The sequence below is a fragment of the Phyllostomus discolor genome, chromosome 9 (genome assembly GCF_004126475.2).
Source record: "Phyllostomus discolor isolate MPI-MPIP mPhyDis1 chromosome 9, mPhyDis1.pri.v3, whole genome shotgun sequence".
Taxonomy (NCBI): domain Eukaryota; kingdom Metazoa; phylum Chordata; class Mammalia; order Chiroptera; family Phyllostomidae; genus Phyllostomus; species Phyllostomus discolor.
The window spans coordinates 8,787,374-8,801,090 of NC_040911.2; the positions used below are offsets into that span (position 1 = coordinate 8,787,374).

Sequence of the window (13,717 nt, forward strand, 5' to 3'; positions counted from 1 at the left end):
TTCTTAAAGGTACATCGATGTTACAATCAATGGCATCTTAGATTTGTAATATGGTACGCTGAGTTTAGAAAGTGCTATAATTGTGACCTAACAGTTAAGTGAGGTTGTTACTTTTCTTAAAACAAAAACAAAAACAAAAACCCAATAACACTAATATCTACATATCCACTGTGCTTTTCACTTTTATAAAAAAATAAAACATTTAACTTATTAGGCAGTTTTAATTAACCTTTACATCATTCCCTTTAAAACAGTGGGTCACAAATTCAATTGAATAGTTCATGAAAAGCATTTTTATTGTTTTTTAGGTATATCCTTTATTGTTTTAAAAGATTCACAAACTCTTTGATATTATCTTTTAACTTTTTGTAATTAGTGAAAATGATTTGTAAAACTTTTATATTAATTATATATGTAATTATACGCTGTCACATGAAGCAAAATGTCTTTCATCATGAGAGTATATATGGTCAATAAAGTTTGAAAAACACTAATTTAAAACACGCTAAAAGACTATTAAAAGCCCAGCTGTTATGCACTCTTAAGAGAATGAGAATGGTCTTTATACACTCATCCAGGAGGATGCAAAAGCAGAGTGCTACATGGAAAAACGTAAAACGGGGAGCCGGCACACAGTGTGGTATCGTGTGTGCAAGGCCATGGAAACAAGATCAGGTATTCGAGTTTGTTCACATCTGCACACCGTGGCTCTGCAAACATAATACAGTTCTACCGTAACACTTGCAGACTTCAACACCCCATTCTCAGTGATGCATACAGCATGCAGACAGCAGATCAGTAGGGAAGTAGGGAATCGAACACCATAAAACAACTGGAATTAGTAGACATGTATATACAGAACACTCCACTCGACAACAGCAGAATGTACAGTCTGCTCAAGTGCACACAGGACATTCAAGGACAGCCTATTTATTTGTCAAGCCACAGGCAGTTCTCATAAATTTTTTAAAAGATGGAAATCATACAAAGTATCTTTTCCAATCACAATGAAATTAAGTTAAAAATCAATAACAAAAGGGAAACTTGAAAATTCACAAATGTGGATATTAAACAACACGCTTAAACAACCAATGAGTCAAAAAAGAAATCAGTAAGGAAATTAGAAAATATTTCGAGATGAATGAAAATGAAAAACACAACATACCAGAATTTATAAGATGCAGCAAAAGCAGTACTCTGAGGGAAATTTATAGCTATAAATGCCTACATTAAAAAGAAGCAAGATCCCAAGTCAATGACCTTGCTTTTTAAATTAAGAAACTAGATAAGGAGCATAATAACCCAAGGCCAGCAGAAAGAAAGAAATAAAATATAAAGATCAGAGCAGAGGTTAATAAAAACCAATAGAGAAAATCAATAAAATCAAAAGCGTTTAAAAAGATCAACAAAATTAACAAACTTTTAGCTAAAAAAAGGGAGAAAATACAAATAATTATAAGCAGAAATGAAGGAGGAGACACTAGTACCATCCTTATAAAAATAAGAAGGATTCCAAGTGAGTGCCATAAATAACAGTTCACCAATAAACAGGTAAATCGAGATGAAATGAACGAATTCTTAGAATCACATAAATTACCAAAACCATCAAGAAGAAGCAGAGTATCAACAGACCGACAATGATCAATGAGTGAATCATTAATAAAAGTCTTCCCAAAAAAGAAAATTTCCAGGATCAGATGGCTTCACTGGTGCATTCTAAAACACAGTTAAAGAGGAAATACTGACCCTACTTAAACTCTTCCAAGAAAATAGAAGAGGATGAACAATTCCAAACATAATCTAAGAGGCCATCTTTAGCTGTTATCGAGACCAGCAAAGACAGCACAACAAAAGAAAACGTCAGACCAATATCCCTTATGAATTTAGATATAAAATTTGCAACAAAATATTGTCAAATCCAACAACACATTAAAAAGATTATACACCGTGACCAAGTGGGATTTACCCCATAAATGCATGGGTGGTTCAACCTATGACAAACCCATCTATACTAAATTACCAGGAATGAAAGGAGAAAAACCATCATCAATCAACACAGAAAAACATTGACAAAATTCAACACCCTTTCATGATAAAAACACTCAGCAAAGAATAAAAGAGACTTCCTTAATATAGTAAAGGGCATTTATGAAAAACCCACAGCTAGTGCATCAAAGGCAGTGGGGAAAGACCAAAAAGCTTTCTTCCTAAGATCAGGGGCAGGATAAGGATATCCACTTTCTCAAAACACTGCTACTCAACACTGAACTGGAAGTCCTATCCACACCAGGTATGCGAGAGAAAGAAAAAAAAAAAAAAACATTCCATACTGGAAAGGAAGAAGCAAAACTATCTCTATTTGCAGATAACATGATTGTATATACATAGAAAAATCTCATAGGATCCACAAAATAAACAGGTAGAATTTATACACAAATTCAACAAAGTTGCAAGGTACAAGATTAACTCCAATTATCAATTTTGTTTCTATATACCAGCAATGAACAACCTGAAAAAGAAGTTAAAAAAGTAATTCCATTTATAATAGCATCCAAAAGAATAACATACCTAGGAATAAATTAAAACAAGAAAGTGAAAAACTTGTACACTGAACATTACCAAAAAAAGCTAATGACGTTAATAAATGAAAAAAAAGTCCCATGTTCACTTAATGTTGTTAAAATGGCAATACTCTCCAAAGTGATCTACAGATTTAGTACAAAACTCTGTTATCAGAATTCCAATGACCTTTACTGCAAAAATGAAAGCTGAGCATCAAATTCATATGGAATTGCAAGTGGTCCTGAAGAGCTCAACAATGTTGAAAAAGAAAACAAAGTTGGAGGACTCGTACTTCCCAATTTCAAAACTTACCACAAAGCAATAGTCAACGAAGTGCGGTACAGGCACAAGGGTAACCACCAAGACCAGTGGAACAGAACTGACAATCCAGAAATAAATCCAAACATGCACAGCCAACGGACTTTTTTGTCTTCATTTTACAGAGAGAGGAAGGCAGGGAGAGAAACATCTGGGTGAGACAGAAACAGGAGCTGGCTGCCTTCTGAAAGCACCTCAACCAGGGACAGGGCACGGAGCCCAAGACCTAGGCATGTGCTCTGACCGGGAATTGAACCAGCGATCTTTCAGTGTGTGGGATGATACCTAACCGAGCCATGCCAGCCAGGGCCAGCCAACTGATTTCTTAAAAATTCTTATTCATTGATCTTAGAGAGAGAGGAAGGGGCAGGGGGATGAGACAGAGAGAGACATCGCTTTGTTGTGTAACTAATTTATGCAGTCATTGGTTGATTCCTGCATGTGCCCTGACGGGACTGAACCTGCAACCTTGGTGTATTAGCAAGCCATTCTAACCAACTGAGCTACCCAGCCAGGGACCAAGGCAATTGATTTTGACAATGGTGCCAAGATCATCAAATAGAGAAACAATGTTCTCTTCAACAAATGGTGTTGGGACAACTGGATAACCACATAAAGAGAATAAAGGTGGACTCCTGTCTTATTCCATGTACAAAAACAACAACAAACAACAAAAAAAACAACCCCCAACTCAAAATGGATCAATGACCTAACTATGAGAGCTAACGCTATAAAACTATTAGAAGAAAACATAAAATAAGGTAAGTGTTTCTGACCTCAGATTTGGCAATAGATTTTAGATGTGACATCGGAGAACACAAGCAACAAAACAATGTGAAAAGACAGCCTAGAGGATGATGGCGCACACTCTCTGCAAATCATATGTGTGCTATGGGTTTGATGCCTGGAACTGGAAGAATTCTTACAGCTCAAAACCAAAGACAGTCCAATTTAAAAACCGGGCGAAGGACTGATAAGACTGCACCAGAAGCTAATAAAACTGAATGCATGGGGACGGTGCTGCAGGGACAGAACAATAGAGTTTTGTTGTATATCTTTTTATATTTAAAAAATGTTAAACCTTGTGAACATATGACTTAATCAAAACTTAAAACCCCGTTTCCAATGTTCTATGTATTTCTTCAGCTAGGACATTACTATGACCAGTTTATCTAAGGATATTTCCGTCGTATTTACATACAATAAAAGGTTTATACTGATAACAGAATACATAAAACTTGAGAAATTTAAAAAAAAAATAAAATATTAATCCTTCAACCACAAGACCTTTTTAAAAAATATAAATTTAAAGAACTAAGGTAAGATATTAAATAAAAGTAATCTAATATCAAGGGATGAAGTGAAATAAAAGTTTTGTCCTTTTATGCCCTGACATTAGTTTCAAAGTGAGCCAAGTTATACTTCATCATTTACCAATTTAATTTTGAGGGAATACAACTTTGGTGTACTATAAATGGCAAATTTCCTGATAAAATAGAGTAAGGTACAAATAATTCAACAAACAAAAATGAATGACCAATTCTTCATGAAATTATAAGTATATAAATATTTTTTAAATATAAAAAACTTAAAATCAGCCAGAAAAGTAAACATCATTCCATAAATAAAATATGTATGTTTGTATATGTATATGTATTGTGTGCATATGTTTTTATATATATTTATATATATAATGTATCTGATTACTGATGATGCATGTTTATAAATACTTCATGCAGTACAATCAGGTTTTAGTGGTAGAGTTTTTATGAAAGAAAATGGAAAAATTAAAATATAAAAAAGCTTACATTGCATCTCATAACAATTAGGTTCCTGTCATATTTTAAAGATTATTTTAAGGAAACATAGTAAAAGGAACGCAAACATTAATGCATTGCATGGATTATGTTACAAGCTGAGAAAGGAAAAGAAGCTCAAACACCATTCTGCCAGGCAGAACTGCAAAACAATCGGAAATTGGACACTGATCCTTCAAGAGACAGAAAACATTCCATACTTGCTACTATCTCACAGCTATATTTAAATAATAGGCAATATATAACCAACAGTAAGAAAGGTCATTTTTATCTTTTTTTAATGAAAAATATTTATACGAATAAAAATTTTTGAAGCTCTAAAAATAATTTTTCTTGAGGATCAGTACAAATTTCTTATGCTAAACAGATAAGGATAAGCTTTATATTGGGTTTGCCAATGCATTGTGTACCTATCATACTGTAGGTCCCATGAACTATGATTGAAATCAGTGGTTTACTATTATTTATATTAAGAATATAACAGAAGAAACTTACATGGTACGTTCTAAAATATTCCTAACCCATTTTTCATAAAAAATTTTGTAAACTGGAAATGGATTTTATAAACTTCCTAATTCAAATAAATAATTAAATTTGTTTGCAAATAAATCATCCACTGTCATTTAAGTGAGGTTATAAGTAACTTTTCATTCATCTTTTATTAGCTAAATATAACTGTAAAGATAACATTCTATAGTACTTAGGCTCATAACATAGGCTACCTGTACTAAAGTATATTTGCTCCTGTATTTTGGATATTTAAAGCATCTGTCACTAAGAGGCTAGCTATAAGAAAAACAAAACAGGTACTTTCAGAAGTTATTGTAGTCCATATTATAACTATTCTATCATCATAAGACAAGTGTGGTTATTGCCAACAAAATAATAAAACTAACATTGATAAAAGTTACTATAAAAGTACACTTAAGAAAAGAGTTACATTTTTAGTCCCTGTTAATTTTCAAGACAGGGTGTCTATTTCTGTAGACATTACAAGCACATCTTATCAAGAGCAGAGATAAAACAAATCAGTTAACTGGTAATGTAAAAATGGACAGTGTTCATGGCACATAAATGGACCTACAGTAATAGTTAGTGTTGCAGAAGCTAATGATGCTTTAAGCAAAATGGAAACAACATGAATACCATGCAGTTTTACTGAACTCACCTGACAGAGGTGTAAAACCATTCTCTAGGAGCAGAGATGCATGCACAAAAGTAAGAATATGATTGCAAGTAATAGACTTCAACAAAATAAAAACATAACACTACACTTTAAAATGACAAAGAATGGACAACGTGATGAGATCGCTGCGACGGAACGCTCTGCGCGTCTCACCTCTCTCTTCGCCAGCAGCACGTTCGGAACGATGTGCGGCAGGCAGCGTCCCAGCATCAGCATGACACTTTTCTCGCTGTCTGCGATCCGCGACACCTGGAAAACCGAGGAATACACGCTGACGGCGGAGGCCTCCTGTGCACGGTGGTACTCAACGTGCAAGCTTTAAACCCTACCTCCTCTGCTCCAAACACACGCCCACAACCACAACTTGGGGTGACGACGATGGTGGTAACAACAACAACAACAACAACAACAACAACAAGTGCTACCAAACAAGATTTCTCTAGGCCAACAATGAATTAAAAACCAGTAAGAAGCAAGGAGTTAGACAGGGAGGCCTACTATGCTTCAGTTCTGGGAACAAGAACGGAATGTTCTGAACTGAATGTTCAAGAACTGAACTAAGGATGATGCAGGGCTTGGGCAGCTCCAGTAGTTTTTCTTTTGCTCTTGAGAAGATGTCCACAAAGCCACAGTCTGTGCCTAAGGAGAGTTTGCGTCATGGAGCTGCACGCAAGGGGAGGCCCAAGGAGGCTGACCTAGCCGTACAGGGAGGACTGGCAGAACTGCATCCACACGACCCTCTAGCTCTTTCATACATATTCTCAACGCACTGTGGGACAGCAGCCCAGCAGGTGGAATCAACCAGAAAACAGCGAGAAAGGGAGGGGTAAGTATAAAGATAGGGGAAGAAAATAATATAAAATGCCCTGTCTAGATGAGTGCAAGAACAACTAATTATAAAGCACCTGAGGAAAGTTAATCTGAGAGCTAACAAATTCAGTGAAGACAACCATTCCTAATAAAATTAAAATAATGGAGTAATCTAAAAATAACTGAAATATAAAGAACAATGTACACTTACACTGGTTTTCTGAATTCTACCCACAAGAGGCATATAACCATGTTAGCAGACATAACAAATAAAAAAGACTGTGAAAAGTCACTTTAATACTAAACAAAGCTTTAATCCAAAGAACAGAAATAATCAACTACCTTCTTTAAAAGTTAAATATTTAGGAACTATTTCTTAGAGCATTATTTTAAATAACAGACATGGATTTAAAACAGTGTTAGCAGTTGTTTTTGGATGACATGCTAAAAAAAAAATACCAGGATGTTTTAAGAAAGTTGTGAGAAGATCTGGTATTATTTACCTCTGATCCTAAACGACTGTCTGCCGACATTCGACAGAAAGAGAGTAGTGCTTGGTGGAAAGCAGGAGACAATTTCCTAGAAGAAAATGACAGCACCGAACAGTTACCACTGGTATTTAAGGAGAAAGTAAGTTACATGTTACAATTCCCATTCCTGCATGGATACTACCCTGCAAATGTTAATCAGATTTCTCAGCCGCTGATGACTTGGAGGGCACCTCACTGCAGAATTATCCAGGGGGGAAAAATCAGCAATAACTGCTGATCTTAAAACAGCTTGATAGTATGTGAATAAACAGCCAGTGAATGCTAGTGGGTCAAACGAGAAGTAGTAGAGCAGGTCACTGACTATAGACAGTAAGTACCTGCAAAATCTGAAATGAGAACTTTTTTCTCTCCAGTTTTTTATGGTCCCAGAAAGGTAAAAATGGGTACAAAGGTTGAGCTGGTAAGAGGCTGAGAGAATTCAAGTTTTGCAGATCTACATAATGGTAACTATAAACTTTACTGTTAGAGATCCACACAAAAGAAGTAAAATTCAAGGTAAGTGAAGGAGAAGCTCATTCAGCATTCATGGCCTATTTTAATGTATTTTTTGTAATTAAAAATATTAACCTAATTATGTTTCTAAAACCCTGGTCTATGTAGTATTTGTGAAATTATAACTGTGATTTGTACTTTACATGCTCATGACCAGAGTTAGTTAGAGCAGCGTGCCCAAGCTATAGCTTGTTTGCTCATTTACATTCCTTCTCATATTTCTGCAGCAAAGACGACCACCACAATCCACACAACTGCCCATGCTAGAGATTTCAAATCAGCCTTTATACTTTCTTTAACCCCAAATTACTGCAGTCTTTACCATGTAACTACTTGGCAGGCCTATCCACTTCCTACCAGCACAGGACAGGCCTCGATCACCTTTCGCTTGGATCCTTCTGACAGATGCTCTTCCTCAGTCTCCTTCCCTGCCGTCTTGCTGCCCCCCAGCTGCCTCTCCCCTGGAGGACTCTCTCTAAAACTGAGACACTGGGATGTCCTAGCTCTCGAAGATGAGTTAGCGTGTCTTCTATGACTTAGCCTTTGCTTGATTCTCCAACTTCATCTCCTGTCATTCTTCTCACCTGCATTCCTTCTTAACCCTCACTCAGTTCTTCTTAGTTCCCCATACGCACCATCTTCTTGCACATGCTGTTCTCCCCTGGTGGGAATATTCTTCCTCTTACCTCTTTGCCTGGTCAACTTGTATACTCATCAGGGCTCAGGATGGGTAATGGTTCTTCCCCCAAACCTTTCCTGCTGATGACTAGCTTAGGTGCACTGACTGTGTGCTCCCAAAGAAGCTGAACTTCTCTTGTATTACCCCTTCTCATACTTCAGTATGATTGCCTGATTGCCGGTCTTGCTCATACTGCAAGGTGTGTGACAGACAGGTTTCCGTATACTTCACTTACCATGCTATTCCTTGTTATCACTGTCTGGCACATAGTTAAGAACTAAAACAATTAGTTGAACAAACTTAACAAACATCTTTCTCTAGAGAGTGGCTTTTGACTATCAAAGGATATATATGGAAGTACTCCTAAGACTAAAGAACTACTGTACTACAAATGCCATTGTTGTTGAGTATTAGAACACAGGTTTTTTTATCTCTGTATCTTACCCATATTAAAATAAATGCTCCATTTCAACTATGTAAACACCGTAACACCTAAAGAAAAAATATACTTTAGAGGTACACAAAAAGTTGCTGTTTAGCCCTGGCTGGTGTAGCTCAGTGGACTGAGTGGGGGCTGCGAACCAAAGGGTCGCTGGTTCGATTCCCAGTCAGGGCACATGCCTGGGTTGCAGGCCAGGTACCCAGTGAGAGGCAACCACGCATTGATATTTCTCTCCCTCTTTTTCTCCCTCCCTTCTCTTCTTCCTAAAAATAAATAAATAAAATCTTAAAAAAAAACTTGCGGTTCATGGATGGAGAACTTTGCTTAAAAACCGACCAACCAAACACTTCTCACTAACAATAAATACCTATGAACTGTGGTTTCCTACTATATCCCAACACTGGGTATAATATCCCTCTGTTTAGTTGGAGGAAGCATGGCTTTGTAGCTCACAAGGCAGCAAAAGATATCTGTGAGGATTAAGTACGTTAGTATAAAGCCCTAGCTGGTGTGACTCAGTGTATTGAACACTGGCCTGCAAACCAAAGGGCTGATTCCCAGTCGGGACACATGACTGGGTTGCAGGCCAGGTTCCCAGTAGGGGGCATGTGAGAGGCAACCACACATTGATGTTTCTTTTTCTCTCTTTCTCCATCCCTTCCCCTCTCTAAAATAAATAAATAAAACCTTTAATAAATAAGTTAGTATACATAAAACACGTAGAACTGTGCCTGACAGATTAAAAAGGTTCATTAGATAAATTATTTTATGAAATAATTTTTCATATGGAAAAATAAAATTATTTTTCATATTATAATCTAAACATTTTTAAATTATATTTTGTCTCCATCACTAAAAAACATGGTCATGAAGGGTTGGGACCAGGCTTTTGCCATTTGAGTTCAATCACTAAGAGCTATTAGAAATTAAATAAATGAATTAAAAGACTATTGATGATACATTATTAGTAATGGAAGAAGACACAGGGAAAGGACGAGGAGGAAAAACTACCCCCTCTTTATCACAGGCAATGATACACTACCGCAGCCTCTTGTGAGTCTGACGACAACTGAGGGACAGAGCAAAGGCAAAAAGCACGGGGTAAAAGTGCCTGCAGTACCTAGCAACATACATATTATTTATGGTTGAAGCACTTAGCTAAGACAGGACCTACCTCATTTACGGTTTATGCCTCCTGAGTGTAGTTTAACTCAGTCATTACCGAGTATCCCTTTCTGTGACACGTACTTTGCTATGTGTTAATACCAACGTAAAACCTGATGCATCTGATCTGCAAAACCAGTTCGAAGAAGAGCAGAAGCTCTTCCACTCTGACAATGTACTAAGGAGCCGAAAGGCACATTTCTGACCACAGGGTGCACACTCACCTGTTGGGTTTATCAAAATGAACTGTGCTGTTACTTGCTGGAGAAGATGGTATTCCTTCTCTTTCTCTCCTGGGCAAAGAGTTTGGGAAATGCTCTTTAGGAACGGTGGAATCAACTTCATCGGGTTTTGAAAGATGGACATCCTTGTTTTTTCCCTCATTGGAACTATTTATAACTGGTTTCTGCCCACTGTCCTCAGAGTCTTTGTGAAGAGACTGATCCAAAGAAGGTTGAACAGAGTCAGAAATTACTGGGAGAGCAAAGTGTTCATTTTTGAGAAAGTCCATTTCGCTGTAGAAAGAAAGAAAAATTATCAGACAACTGTTCTTTTAAAAACTCAGATAATAGCATAATGTCATAATGTCTAATTAACCTCACAATGAGTTTAATTCCTTAAAAGTATAACATAATAGAAGTGGTTTGGCACTGATCAGTCTTTTCCGTAGTATATATACTGATGCTTCATGTACCTAAAAGCTACAAACTTTTACCAAAGAAACATAAAAATGGCCTTAGAAACTGCTCTGGATTAACACTTAACTTTGATTCTTCAGTTGCAAAATATGGGTAATTCTATCTAACCCCCGGGATTGTTGTAAGAAATGGAACAATAAATGAGAAATGTGTGTAACACTAATGTGAAGGAATTATTTTATTGATATTGACAGAACTCAGGAGAAGTAGAAAATAAATTATTCTGTGGTTCTAAGACATAATTGATTATTAGGTCACTACATTGGTTTAATAACTTTTTAAGGGGTATCAGGACATATTAATATGTAAAGCAATTATAAGACTTTCATTCAGAAGTATTACAATGTTAAAAATTATGTCTGATAACTGAAATGTTATTTTTTACATTTATAATCTCGTATGATAAAATTAAGTTTTTTAGAAATGATTATGAAGTACTAACCTTTCAAGTCTTCTGATTTGTTCCATCAAAGACCATTTCTCACTACTTAATAAACTAATTTTATCTTCTAATTTCTGTACTAGCAAAGAGTTCTAAAAGAAAAATAGAAAAAAAGAAACTCAAGATCTCATAGTATGCTTTTATGTGTTTTAAACACTTTCTGTGGCCTGGACTAGTTAGTTAGCAGCGCTCACCTCTACAGTGTGAGGGGTTTCAGGGGTGGGAGGAAGGTCGCCTGTAACTGGTGTGAGGGCCTCCAGTTCATCCTCTTCCACTCCACTGGCCACGTCCACAAGGTCTTTCCCAGTCACCTGATGGTTTCCAAAGTCTCGGTAGAGTTGCAATAAATCTGGAGGTTTTGGAATGTTTAATCCTACATCATCCCATAGTTCAAAATCCTAAATAGTAATAATAATAACAATAATCTTTAACTCCGAGGCAATTTCATCCTGCAATTTTGAGGTTTACTTGCTCTTCATTGCTAATGTCTTAAAAACTGAACATAATCATAATTTTGTTATGTGTTACAAAGAGCTTTATAAAGTTCCACAGTAATCAATTACATGCAAATACAGTGTCCTATCATTCTCTTGTCCATTAATACATTAGAATTTAGTATTAACTGATACCTTACAACTAAGTTATAATTTGCATGCATCTGGAAGTGATACATGTGATACTCCCAATCCTCTGCGGGTTCAGGAACAGTGGGAATAGCTATGACTGAGGGTTAAATGCGAGACAGATATAAGATAGGCATTAAAAATGGGAGCTTTGGAGAAAATCAGACCCAAGTGTAAAGTTCCTATCTGTCTCCACTTATTATTATTGTTATAAGTTAATTTCAAACTTAAACAACTTATCTGTAAGATGGGTATAATGGTATACCCATCTAAGGCTATAAAACAAACCTTGGCTTATGCCTACTACTCAACAAATTTAATCTTTTAAAAGAGTTAAGAAATGAATATTACACTATTATTCAAATGACCATTTATCCATCTATACTCATTATTTATCAGCTATCTACCCTTCCCTGGGGCCCAGGGGAAAAATACTGTCACCGCCCAGGGAATCTGACAGTTAAGCGTAGGGACACAGAGACAGATGCAGAGCCTAAGAACCACACACGGTTCTGCGACTGAAGGACCGTGCAGAACCCAGAGAGAGCAGTCTGTTCTGCCCGGGGGCGAGGGCGAGGGAAGGCTTCTGGGAGCTGACGACCTGTGCCCTCCCTGGGGAAAGGCGGGGCGCTGACGAGGCAGATGGCGCAAAAGCATCGGGGAGCTAATTACTGCAGGAGCAAGGGGAGGGGTGAGCAAAAACACAAAGCTCTGAAGGAACCAAAGATGTTCAGGGAGATGCAAGCCCTTCTGTTCATAAATGATTATAATGAGTAGGCAAAGGGAGTGTGAAGAGGAAGGAAGAAAAGCTAAAAAGAAAGCCGAGGGTACTTAAAATTTCAGATCTGGTAAGGAAGAAAAAGCGGAAGGCAGGCAGGAGAGGTGACTGATGTGAAAGACGGGGAGAGAGGAGGAAGGCGGGCACGGAGGTGTACACACAGATGCAGGGGGAGCGGGAGACGAAGGGCAGAGGTGGCAGTGGAGTGGCAATGCCCTGCAGCGGGGGACAGAGCAGTGCTGCTAGGAGCCGGGGAGCGTCCGGAATTAAGGTGGGGAAATGCGCCATCATCTACTTGGGAAATAGAGGAAACAGGGTCCTCAGTGAACAGGCAGGTTTGATTTGGGGCAAAAAGGACATACTGAAGGGAAGCTGAAAATATACTAAGCTTACTTATGATCAAATAAAAGTTCCAAATAGCGTAAGAGAAAGACAGGATGGGAGGTAAGTCAGTCGTGAAAGAAAGAACTGGCAGGAGAAGCAAAGAGCAGTATGATAATGATTATACCCAGATAAGAGTATGAAAAAACCACCAATGAATATGTATTGAGTGTGTTATATATGCAGACACCGAGATGAACAGGAGATTATTTCAGCCCTGGCCAGGCTGGGCAGGGCAGCTGGCTAGATTGTTATCCTGACACTCCACGGTTGTGGGCTTGATCCCAGCAGGGCACGTACAGGATCAACCAATGAATGCACTGATGGCCGGAACAACAAATTGATGTTTCTCTCTCTCTCTCTCTCAAATCAATAAATACAAACTTGAAGAAGAAAAGAAGATTATTTTAGCCTCAAGGAGCTTATAGCCCAGCCAGGGATATGCGAGATAATTCCGGGTAACAATGAGCGGCACTAAGAGGATAAAACGGGGGAACGTGATAGGAAATGAAACAGGGTGAGAAGTCTTGAAATCCGGCCCGGGTCTGAACACGACAGGAGTGAGGGCTTTAGACAGCACTGGCTTCAGGCCAGCTGAAATTAGCACTAAACGCTGCTTAATGGTTAAAGGGCAGGTTACTGATAAACACGTCCATTGCCTTTCTTACAAAACAGCATCACTGAGGTATAATTAATATACATAAACTGCAGAAGTTAAATAAATCCACAGGCTAATTTAAAATATATAGTTTGCTAAATTGTGACATGTATGCA

General features: G+C 37.5%; 1 protein-coding gene across 1 annotated transcript in view; it reads right to left on the bottom strand.

Annotated features, from left to right (window-relative positions):
* Positions 1–13,717, bottom strand: part of RELCH (RAB11 binding and LisH domain, coiled-coil and HEAT repeat containing) — an 88,902-nt gene that overhangs the window by 50,195 nt on the left and 24,990 nt on the right. Inside the window, 5 exon segments of the mRNA XM_036010169.1 lie at positions 6,037–6,132; positions 7,197–7,272; positions 10,246–10,536; positions 11,162–11,253; positions 11,356–11,559. Coding sequence (XP_035866062.1) covers positions 6,037–6,132; positions 7,197–7,272; positions 10,246–10,536; positions 11,162–11,253; positions 11,356–11,559 — 759 coding nt within the window.